This window comes from Somniosus microcephalus, chromosome 5, assembly GCF_052327205.1.
Source record: "Somniosus microcephalus isolate GS21.2 chromosome 5, FLI_Smic_1.0, whole genome shotgun sequence".
Taxonomy (NCBI): Eukaryota; Metazoa; Chordata; class Chondrichthyes; order Squaliformes; family Somniosidae; genus Somniosus; species Somniosus microcephalus.
Genome location: NC_140991.1, coordinates 92829860 through 92842506, shown reverse-complemented (window position 1 = coordinate 92842506; position 12647 = coordinate 92829860). Strand labels below are relative to the sequence as shown.

Genomic DNA, 12647 nt, shown 5'->3' with positions numbered 1-12647 from the left:
GTCCCAGTGAATGTGACCCAGGAAAAAAAATCATTTTTGTTTTCCAAAGATGTGTGGGTTAGGTTGATTGGCTATGATAAATTGACCCTTAGTATTAGGGGGATTAAATACGTGGGGTTACGGGGATCATGTGTCGGTGCAGGCTCGATGGGCCGAAATGGCCTCTATCTGCACTGTGGGGTTTCTGTGATTTCTGTTCTGTCTGTGAAAGGTTTTGGCATTTAATGTTTTGTTTGTGCTGAACATACAGTAACTGCACTTCATCTTCTGTAAATTAAGTACTCAGGTGTTTGATATTTAACAACTCCAGTTATTAATTATCATATTCTGCTTTTTACATTTCATACTTAAAAAAACAAACTACAATTTAAGGTCAAAATTACTTTGGCATCAAGGAAGAAATAAGATGCAAGATAGCCTTATCACATCCTAATAAAAAGTGTGAGCATGTTTCATATAGGAGTAGGGACCAAACCACCAGTCATTAATTTAAAATTTGATAGAAAATTCCCAATAGATATCTAGATCTACATCAAACACTAAATGAATATATAGTCAAGTTCTTTTTTTTGCCGAGCATAGAGTTATGTATAATTCATTCTTCAATTATCTATTAAATGACGCTGACGCCCCAGAAGCTCGGCGATGAATAATGGACAAGATGTCAGATGCAGCCTCCTATTAAATACGATTCTCATGCTGCACAATTTCTCTGTGACGAATACAAAAGGTAAAAATTGTAGCTGCTAATTGCTATTACGTTTATAAATCTAAATGTTTGCCCAAATTAAATTACACTCTCAAGTCATTATAATTTGGGTGCTGATAGAGATGTCCTGTATTTTCAAGTGATTTAATTAATTTGGGATACAAAGGAATAAAAGAGGGAGGGAAAGAAGGTGTGGGAGAGAAGGAGAGGGCAGGGAATAGGAAGGATGGGGGATGGAAGGAGGACTCGAATTATTAGAGTACAGAGGCCACATTGAGAGGTTTGTTTGTACGTATGGGCAGCTTCACTTCGGGGGGGGGGTCTCAGTTTGTATGTATGGGGCTGACATGTCTGCTTAATCAAAAGCAGCCCAATCACTCCATTTGGAGTTGGGGACTGGCCACGTTTCAAAAAGTTGGAATCCCTGCAGTGCTGGAGGTTCTTCCGAGGTCCTGACCCATTGTTGGGACAGAGCACAGGAAGCTGTATTTTGCATGCAACTGTAAAATACCTCACCCAAAAGTGTTTGAAGCTAAAACCAGAAACCCAAATTAGAATGTTTTCCTTGCCCCGGCACTATCCTTATGTTGATGAACAAAAAGTGTGGCTGGAACAAAACTTCATTCTCAGGTTGTGCAGATGTCGCGGGCAAGGCCGGCATTTATAGCTCATCACTACCTTCCCTCGGGTAGGTGGTGGGGATGATCCTTTGCAACAGTTTGATGCAACTTAGTGGCTTGCAGTAGAAAAAAAACTTGCATTTTTATAGCAACTTTCATAACCACCGGACGTCCCAAAGTGCTTTACAGCCAATGAAGTAGTTTTTGAAGTGGAGTCACTGTTGTAACGTAGGAAATGCGGCAGCCAATTTGCTCACAGCAATGTGATAAGGACCAGATAATCTGTTTTAGTGATGTTGATTGAGGGATAAATATTGGCCAGGACACCGGGGATAAACTCCCCTGCTCTTCTTCGAAAGAGTGCCATAGGATCTTTTACATCCACCTGAGAGAGTAGACGGAGCCTCTAAAGTCTCATCTGAATGACAGCACTGGAGTGTCAGCCTAGAACCCACAACCTTCTGACTAGAGAGGTGAGGGTGCTACCAACTGAGCCACTGGCTGACCACAACAGAGTTGGTGTGGGACTGGAATCACATATAGACCAGACCAGATAAGGATAGTAGGTTTACTTCTCTAAAGGACATTAGTTGAACCTGTTGTTTTTTTTTTACAACAATCTGACAGATTCATAGTCACTACTGATTCCAGATTTTTTTTAAAACAGAATTCAAATTCTCAAACTGCAATGGTGGGATTTGAACTCACCTCCTCTGGATTAAGAGTCCAGTAACAAACACCAAGTGACCATACCCTCTAATTTAATCCAAAAATCAGCATTCAAGAAACCTTCAACAAAAGCTAAAATTCTGGAAATGCACAGCACATCACTGAGTATCAATAGGTGGTGAACTGTAACATCATATGATCAATCTGCTTTGCATTTCCAGTTTTTCCTAGCTCAGAGACTTTACTCAATTTATACAGTTAAATTGAGCCAGTTCTACCAAATTAAACGTATTGCTGGACCATGGAGTGGGTTATTGTCTAGTCTGCAAAGAAAACAAGCACAATCAGTCAAGGTGAGTCATTAGTACAGTAATGAATAAATGTTATTAAAAAAAAAAATCTTACAGCCTGATTAGATGCAAATAAAGGTGAATCCTTTTTAGAATAATACATTTCTAGTACATTAATTTAAATTACCTCATTAAATACTATGAATGCACACAATGTCCATTAATTTAATACAATTTAGGGTGTTTAATTAAAACTCAATTTTTTTAAAAATAAGTATGATTTAGTAAAGTTTTAACAAACTCTGGTCTCATTTTTGCATGACTGATTTACCACCTCATCAGTATTTTCATTTAAATGTCATGTTACTAAGCAACAATCCTTCACACTGCACGTAATACTCTATTTTGAGAGCTTTATAAATTTGTGTTTAAGTATGTATTTAGAATCACATGAGTTTCCATATTAAAAAAACAGCTTTAATCTGGTATTTCCAGCAGAAACATGTAATACTATAATTCTTTTTAAATTCTATTTTTTATGGGGGAAAACAGTGCATTTTCAATGGGGGATAGGCTGAGGAAACAACATTTTCTTTTAAAAGGCACTCAGTTGCCCAAGTATGTGTTACACAGGGGCATACACCATTGATTCACGATCACATATGATGCAGAATGGAGGGAACACCATTAAATCTATTCATGAAAATCATCTGCTCAAAGACAATAGACTTAAAAATATTTAAAGCATATTGCTCCTTTTATTTTCTATCTGAAATAAAAACAGCTTTAACAACTTAAGCTTCACAATTGCTAAGAGGTGCAGGACCTAGACTACTGAGGTCAGTATTTCTTAACTGTTCTGCTGCCAAACAGTGTCTCTTTGAAATAACATCTTGATACAGCTCCTGGTTAATTAAACCTTGGGTTATACTTTTGCTTTCTTCAAACTTGGGTAACACAACAGCAATGTATCCTTCTGTGGAAGGCTAATTAAAGGGGAGAAAAAGAGATTTACATTAATATAAATAAAACAAACCCCAATAACTTAGTCTGTGTGACATTCCTTATTTTACCTTTGCTTGTAGAAGGCTGGGCTCCTGGAGAATATTTTCATTTACTTCCAATAACCGTCCTCTGATACAACTGTAATAAGAGGGTACTTAGTGGGTAACAGTGGACACCTATTTGTTTTGTTCTTCACACATGATAGCTAATATAACCATGAATTAAACAACTTCCTTGTCCCATTCCAGGGACATCTTCAATTATTTTTCTGCCATTGTCAGTCATTTGTGAACTGTTCCCAAACAAGGAAAGCCCTACATGCAGGCTTGAGGTTACAGTTGACTGACACAACCCTACGATGAAGTTCCAACCCCATATCTGCTCCATTACCAAGATCGCCTACTTCGAGTTCCGCAACATCGGCTGTTTCTACCCGCCTCAGCTCATCTGCTGCTGAAAACCTCATCCATGCCTTTGTTACCTCTAGACTTGACTATTCCAATGCTCTCCTGGCAAACCTCCCATCGCCCACCCTCCATAAACTTGAGCTCAACCAAAACTCTGCTACCCGTATCCTAACTCACACCAAGTCCTTTTCAGCTATCATCCCTGTGCTTGCTGACCTACGTTGGCAACATCTCGATTTTAAAATTCTCATCCTTGTTTTCAAGTCATTCCATGGCCTCGCCCTTCCTTTTCTCTGTAACGTCCTCCAGCCCTCCAAGATCTCTGCACTCCTCAAATTCTGGCCTCTTGTGCGTACTCGATTTTAATTGGTCCACCATTGGTAGCCATGCCTTCAGCTGCCTGGGCCCTAAGCTCTGGAATTCCCTCCCTAAACCTCTCTGCCGATGCTCCTTAAAACCTAACTCTTTGACCATGCTTTTGGCCACCTGTCCCAATATCTCTTTACGTGACTCGGTGTCAAATTTTGTTTGGTAACGCTCCTGTGATGTGCCTTGGGACGTTTTACTATGTTAAAAGTGCTATATAAATGCAAGTTGTTGCTGCACCTGGCTCTCTGCTGATCTAGGCCCTATGAAGACACTTCCCCACAGCCATTACCACATAGTCAACAATGCTGGCAAATATAGTTGGTGGCATAACAAGATAAAATGCTGGAAACACTCAGCAGGTCAGGCAGCGTCGAGGACCCTTCGTTAGAACTGGAAAAGGTTAGAGAAGAGAGATTTTTAAGCCAGTGCAGGGGCAGGAGATGGGGAGAAAAGAACAAAGGGAAGGTCAGGTAGACTGGAAGGCAGGAGAGATTGACTGACAAAAGGGATGATGGTGCAAGGCAAAAGGAGAGATAATGGGACAAGTTAAGAAACAAAAGATGACTCTAGATGAGGTGTAAATGGTGATGGCAGAATCATCAACAGCTACTATGTGAGAGAAAAAAGGTGAAAAAATATATAAATAAAATATAGGGGATGATGAGGTTATAGTTTGAAATTGTTGAACGTGATGTTAAGTCCAGAAGGCTGTAAAGTACCTAATCGAAAGAGGAGGTGCTGTTCCTCGAGCTTATGTTGAGCTTCGTTGGAACAGTGCAAGAGGCTGAGAGATCAGAGTGGGAGTGGAGCGGAGAATTAAAGTGACAAATGGCTAATGATCACCTTGGCATGCCTTCTTTTATAACATTACCATGTAAAGCACTACATGTGACTGGGGTGCTTCTGCAGAATACAGAGAAATACTAAGACAAGCCTTCTTCACAAATACTGTGTCATTGTGCCTGCTATCACAAACCCACCTGGAGAATTGGGAGTCTTTGCAAGCACAAGTCATCTGCTAAAGCAACATCTGGTCACCTTGATATATAGTTGCAGGTACTGACTGGCAAGTGGGCATAAAGCACCTCTTGTCCAACCTGCCTGGTTTCCATTCAGTAGTGCTGCTCTTCTTCCCAGCACCACAGAAAGATTTCCTTTGAGAAATCCACTGATGTCAATAATGGTGCTGCAGGAACTTGCATTATTTTGTACTGATGGTCATACTTAAGTTATACATTCATTGAGTAGAATACTTTGCAGTTTACATATGGTAGAGCTATATGCATGCCAATGACACCTTAGACTTTGGGAGAGCCCGCTATTTGAAAAAAGCCTTGCGCTCTCTCCCATTGATCTTTCTTGCCCAAGGGGAAAATTATGAAATTATTTACCAATCATCTGTTTTATACAGTGAGATACTGCATACAGACTGATATTGATGTTCCCATTTGCCCCCCCCCCTCCCAAGTCAAGAGCCGGAAACAAAAAGGTTCAAGGCTGCTGTGACCTTTGCTGCCATGGGCTCCAGGTGCTCCTGCAGCAAGTGACACAACTGTTAGTATCCCTAAAAGCATACATTGGCATTGCTGCTTGGTACGGTGCAGATAAGTTTGTTGGGCACAATAGATCTAATTGGCTAAGCAGTCGTGGGTAGAAGACTGTGATATTACCTCACTTCCCTGACACCCTGCAGTTCATCCTTTTTTTCCTTCAAGTAACAAAAGTACAATGGAACCCTGAAAGGGGCACCCATTATACAAGGGTAATGGTGGCAGGGGAGAAATAGGTCTCCCAATAATCCCCATGGCATGCACAATGAAAGCTTACTGTTGTCTTCCACTTTCAAAATTGATGCGGCTTTGGATCTCGCTTTATTTATGTAGTGCAGTGAGCGGCTGCCTGGCCCGCTAAATTATTTCCCTTTTCAGGTTTCCTCGCGCCAACTTTATATGAATGCTGCTTGTACCCATCCCACACCTGGCGTAACGGGAGGAAACTCATGCAGCGTGATGATAAATTGTCACTTCTTGGTTATTTAAATATGATTTGAATCACTCTGTAGCACCTAAAATTATGCTCCTGCCACTGGCTGTGATATTGCCGGAAATATGCATCGAGTGTTACAGATGTCCATCCATTTTCCTCATGTGAACACCCTGGAAACGAGCACTAACCGGGCATTCCAATGAGGAAATTAAGCCCCTACACATCTACTCCTACTGCAGCCAGTCACACTTCTTAAGTACAACTCAAGTAGCAGTCAGGCCTTCATACAAAAGGGTCTCAGTGAACCTGTAGAAGCTACTTATAGACTGATCAGGACATCACCTTCATTGGAGCCATTCTCCAAATAATGGATAAGTATAATCAGTGTTTGGGCCAGGCAGTAGGATCATGACCAAAAAAATTAAGGCTCTGTAATTGATGGCTGCTGCAGTTGTAGCTCATGGGGTAAGAGCCAACAAGAGACTTCTGCAACTCTGCTTCTGGCACTGCAATGCCTCTACCATGTGTATGGACAGGTGGGCTTTTCATGGGTAGAGATTCGGAGACAAAAGGCCATCCATTTAGGGCAGGTGGTGAAAGAAGAAAAATGTGATTGATGTGTGTCACACAGAAATATCCTAATTACAATGTTAGTGCACAAAAGTAGTTCCATTTATGTGAACTTTACAATATCTAAAACTTCAGAATTATCACAATCTTCAAGAGAAAGACCTTGCCTGTATATTGTGTACTCCTCGCCATCTGTACACATTATCCTGCACAATGGGGCAAGTTCTGTTAGAAACTGTCCACCCTGAAACAAAGTTAAGCACACACACATAATCAAATAATTTGCATTCACCACAGAAAAGGAGAAAAATTTGTTGGTGTCAACCTTTTAAAACAACTATTTCTATCAATTTTCCTCAACTGATAAAATTGGCTTAATAATGGCAGAGGACAGTCACAAATACAAACTTTTCAAGCTACAAAAGGATGGTGCCAATGCTAACTAGCAAAGGTGCCCAAACTACAGCCTGTGGGTCATGTACAGCATTGTGAAGACCTGATGACTCACCTGAATGAAGAAAGAGAAAGAACTTGCATTTATATCGTGCCTTTCATAACCTCAGGATGTCCCAAAGCACTTCACAGCCAATGAGTTACTGTTGAAGTGTATTTGCTGTTGTAATGTTGGGAAACGTGGCAACCAATTTGCACACAGCAAGGTCCCGCAAACAGCAATGAAATAAATAACCAGATAATCTGGGTTTTATTAGTCTTGTGGTTTAAGGGATAAATATTGGTCAGGACATCTCCCCTCTCCTCCTTCGAATAGTGCCATGGGATCTTTTGCGTCCACATGAGAGTGCAGATGAGGCCTTGGTTTAATGTCTCATCTGAAAGATGGCATCAATAACACTGTAGCACTCCCTCAGTACTGCAATGAAGTATCAGCCTAGATTATGTGTTCAAGTCAGGGAGTGGGCCTTGAATCCATGACCACACCCTTTTACAACAAGTAATTCCCAAATCCACCAATGAGAGAGTAGCACTGAGAACAAACCTATCCAAACTGCCAGCCCAACAAATTCAAACAGGGGAAGGTCAACAGCACAAGATAAAACAGAAATAGACACTGCAGTTGGTAACTTAGCTTTGTATTTAATTACCCAAAGTTAATTTTAGCAGAGATAACTGGTTAGTAGCATTAGAAATGGCTTTGCAATAGCCAAATCCACAATGAATATCCTATTATTTAACATGGCCCACAGGACCCGATGGTATGCAATGAAGTGGCCTAAAAGCAGGGCAAAAATATTGGACATCCGTTGGAATAAGATTTGCACGAGGGTATCGAAAACAAGATGAAGTCTGCAGGTATTACTAAAATTGGAGGTATAGCAAACATCAGAAGCCACATTCAAAAGGATCTGGATCTTCCAGGAAATTTAAAATCTGACAAACCTGGATGAAATATCCAATTGAATTGAATTATAGGCAAATGTAAAATAATTAGTATGGAAATACTGAGCCAAAATAGTGAGCTTTAGAGAATGGATGTGCCTCATAGCATGTACAAATCAGGAAATATGGATTATTGCGCAAAGATCAATGAAACCATCAGTGCACAGCTTCAGATTCAGTTTCTCTTGAGCACAATATCAATTTTCAAACAACAGCAACTTATATTTATATAGCGTCTTTAACATAATAAAACGTCTGTCCCAAGGCACTTCACAGGAGGGTTATAAAAAATTTGACACCAAGCCATTTAAGGAGATGTTAGGGCAGATGACCAAAAGCTTGGTAAAGAGGTAGGTTTTAAGGAGCGTCTTAAAGAGAAGTAGAGAGGCGGAGAGATTTAGGGAGGGAATTCCAGAGTTTAAGACCTAGGCAGTTGAAGGCATGACCGCCAATGGTGGAGCATTTAAAATCTGGGATGTTCAAAAGGCCAGAATAGGCAGAGTGCAGAGGTCAAGGGGGATTATAGGGCTGGAGGAGATTAGAGATAGGAAGGGGTGAGGCCATGGAAGGATTTGAAAACAAGGATGAGAATTTTAAAATCGAGGCGTTGCTTAACTGGGAGCCAATGTAGGTCAACAAGCACAGGAGATGGGTGAGCGGGACTTGGTGCGAGTTAGCACTCGGGCAGCAGAGTTTTGGATGACCAAGTTTATAAAGAAAGACTTGCAATTATATAGCGCCTTTCACGACCACCAGACATCCCAAAGTACTTTACAGCCAATGAAGTACTTTTTGAAGTGTAGTCACTGTTGTAATGTAGGAAACGCGGCAGCCAATTTGTGCACAGCAAGCTCCCACAAACAGCAAGGTGATAATGACCAGATAATCTGCTTCAGTGATGTTGGTTAAGAGATAAATATTGACCAAGGCACCGGGGATAACTCCGCTGCTCTTTTTCGAAATAGTGCCATGGTCTCTTTTACGTCCACCTGAGGGCAGACGCCCCGTTTAACGTCTCATCCGAAAGACAGCACCTCTGACAGTGCAGCACTCCCTTAGTACTGCACTGGAGTGCCTAGATTTTTGCGCTCAAGTCCTGGGGTGGGGCTTGAACCCACAACCTTCTGACTCAGAGGCAAGGGTGCTACCAACTGAGCAGGAGTGCATTGGAATAGTCAAGTCTAGAGGTGATAAGGCATAGATAAGGGTTTCGGCAGCAGATGAGCGGAGGTAAGGGCAGAGACGTGTGATATTACAAAGGTGGAAATGGGCAGTCTTAGTGATAGAACAGATATGAGGTAGGAAGCTCAATTCGTGATCAAATATGACACCAAGGTTGCGAACAGACGTGGTCAGCCTTGGACAATTGCCGGGGAGAGAGATCAAATCAGTGGAAAGGGAACAGAGTTTGTGGGGTGAACCGAAGACAATGGTTTCGGTCTTCCCGATATTTAATTGGAGGAAATTTCTACTCGTCAGTGCTGGATGTCGGACAAGCAGTCTGATAGTATAGAGACGGTAGAGAAGCCATTGCCGGTGATTCTGTGGTTACGACTGGAAAGATAGGAATGAAACCAGGAAAGCTCAGTACCATCCTGCTGGACAATGGTAGAGGTGGTGGAGCAGAATTTTGTGGTCAACCATGGCAAGGCTGCAGACAGGTCCAGAAGGACGAGAAGGGATAGAGTACCTTTGTCGCAGACAATTAGGACGTCATTTGTGACCTTGGTAAGAGCAGTTTTCAGTACAGTGGCAGGGGCGGAAACCTGATTGAGGGATCCAAAAAGAATTCTGGGAAAGATCGGCACGGATTTGGAAGGCGCCAATGTTGTGTATGTGCCTTTAAGAGAAGAACTGATTCTATACTGCAGTACCGGCAGTGACCACCCCTGTATATAAAGCCATAGCAGGCTTCTGTATTTCAGTCTGACGTTACCCTCCGTTGAGCACCTCATTCTCAGCATTGCTGGCTGTGCAGCTGCCTCAGTCAGCAGGAGGAGCAGACAAGGAGAAGGAGCAGCCAAACCAGGAGAGTGGACTAGAGTGGTGGTCTCCTGACCAGGAAGAGGAGGACAACGAAAGACCACCAGCACCAACTCCACCATCATCATCACAACAACTGAGGTGCCTGGAGAGAGAGGACAGAGGAGGAGAAGGAGAAAGGAGGCCAACAAATATCATCAACCAGGGGAGAGGCCTTTCCCATCACTGCCTCCCCAAATTGGCCTCCACTTCAAGAGAGGGAGGGGAGAGAAACCACCATCAACAGAAAACAACCAACTGTTTGGAAGGAGAACATCTTTCTGAACATCTACAGGTGGGTGTTATTTGGTGTACTCTCCCAAAGACTTTGTTTTGTAGGTGGGGGGAGCAAAGAAGAAAACAAGGCCGGAACATCAAGGGGTGTCTGTGTGTGGCTCTTGCTAAAAACTAGGCCACACACACCACTATTAAACACCCCTTCTATTGCCTGACCTGGGACGGCTGGAGCTGCCTAGGTGAAGCCCAATTCACTTTAACATCGTTAAGACCTGGTGTGGGACTGAGCCTGGGGCATCTCCAGCTTTCCCAGGTGAAGACATCTTCTCCCCCTGCCAGAAGACCACCGCCAAAGACTTTAATTTTCCATCGGAGAGTGCACCCCTGCCGACACCCACCCACCCACCATCCTGAGTGGCGACCCTGCCCTTGCGGCCTCCCTCCTTCCCAACCCCCCCTCTCTCTCTCTGCCTTTCTCTCAAAAGGCACCTCATCTATCTATATCTTAATTAATTACCTATTTAGCAGAGGGGAGAAGGCCCCTCTCCCAATTCTAATCAATAAGGGGAGAGGTGTGCCTTCAATTTAAACAGCTCCCTCTGCTCAATAGAGGACACAAAAACAACCGAGGCCACAATTAACACCTTCAGGCCTGTGACTTGGGGTGAGTGTAGCCCTTTTTAAAAAACCAACACCCCATAATGGCGACTGCATCTTCGCCGGTGGCGGGGCCAGCCAGGACTTATGCGGGAGTGGCAGCCACAGCTGCTCCCGCTGCCCCGTCACCCTTTAAACTTATAACCAAAAAGCTTGGGGTGAAGAGCTATACTCACCCCACTATGACCATTGAGGCCTGCGTTAAAGCCATGGCTGGGGTTGTTGGCCCCTCAGCCATCGTCGCGGCCTCAAAAATGTACGGGAAGGCTGTGTTCTTCCTGGGGTCGGAGCGGGCGGTGTCCCTGGCCGTCGCCAAGGGGCTCACCATGGGCGGGACTTTCCTGCCGGTGGATTCTCTCGAGGCCACCGCGCAGAGAATTGTCATCTCGAACGTCCCACCCTATGTTCCTGGTGAGCTCCTCCTCCCACATTTGCGCCAACTTGGGGAGGGGAGGTCGGGGATCACGCCCATCCCGCTCGGCTTCCGGGAGGCCAGCCTGCGCCACGTCGTCTCCTTCCGGCGCCAGCTGTTTACCCAGCTGGCGCGGGAGGAGGACACCGACGGGGCGGTCGTCGTCCTCCACGAGGGGACCGCCTATCGCGTCTTTTGGACGTCGGACGGTGCCACGCCTGCAAGGAGGTGGGGCACATCAGGAAAAACTGCCCCGCCTCCAAGGCCACCGGATCATCTCGTGCGGCCGAGGCTGGCGCCGCCACCGCTCCTCCCCCCGGATCTGCCCGCGCATCGCGAACATCTGATGCGCGGTCGACGTCGGGGGCCGATGCCACTAAGGCCTCCGGCGGGGGGGAGGGAGCGGGTCCGGCCGGAAAGAAGGCGCGGCAAAAAACTAAACACCTTAGGGTGGGTCCCCCCGTGGAGGGCCAGCCCTTGCCCCTTGAGCCCCTTACACCCGCGCTCCTCGCGGAGTTGATCGGGGCAGTTGAGGGCGGGAGGGGCCTCGTGCCTGTGGCCGCGACCGCCGTAGCGGAAACGCCAATACCTGCGGCCGGGCTCGGGCCCGAGGAACCCGACAAACCTGCTCCGCCAGAGGGAGCAGACGAGGAGGCCCCTGCAGACATGGAGGTCTCCCTCGCTCCCTCTGCGCTGAAAAGGCGGCGCGACCCCCTGGAAGAGGAGGTCCCTCCGAGCAGGGGCAGTCGTCGCCCGCCGCAGGTGCTGCGCCCCCCGCCCCGCCGCTGTCGTCATCACCAGCAATCGGCAGGGGTCGCCTGTCCCTCGGGAGGCTGAGGCAGATGTGTCTGTCCGGCACATGCCTCCCGGGGATGGGGACGAGACCCTGCCCATGGGGGTGGGCGCAGAACAACCCGCGGCGGAGATTGACATTTTATCGGTGCCGTTACCCCTCGCCGGGTCGGGAGAGCTCGCCCAATGCGACCCGGACATCTCCCAGGGGCTGCTCGACCTGGTAGAGGTTTTAATTCAAAATACCCCATCCGCTGGGTCGGAGGTTGGTGGCGGGGAGGAGGATGGCCCCCTGGCTGCGTCTCTGGTGCCGGACGTACTGGAGGAGCTGGGAATTGTTCTCTTCCCCGGTCGTTCTGGCGTCTGGGGCAGAGGGGGACTCCGAACCGCCGCCGTCTTCTGGCCCGGCGCCCCTAGAGGAGCCCAGGGAGGAACCCTCTGCCGCCGATCCTGGGGGTGGGATCTGCGCGGAGGCGGGGCCGGCTGGTGCGGCCGAGCCGTTCG

General features: G+C 45.7%; 1 protein-coding gene across 1 annotated transcript in view; it reads right to left on the bottom strand.

Moving 5' to 3' along the window:
* Positions 1 to 3022: 3022 nt before the first annotated feature.
* Positions 3023 to 12647, bottom strand: part of abitram (actin binding transcription modulator) — a 34054-nt gene continuing 24429 nt past the window's right edge. Inside the window, 4 exon segments of the mRNA XM_085987992.1 lie at positions 3023 to 3138; positions 3140 to 3274; positions 3362 to 3431; positions 6793 to 6869. Of these exon segments, the coding sequence (XP_085844118.1) occupies positions 3115 to 3138; positions 3140 to 3274; positions 3362 to 3431; positions 6793 to 6869 (306 nt within the window). The 3' untranslated portion in view covers positions 3023 to 3114.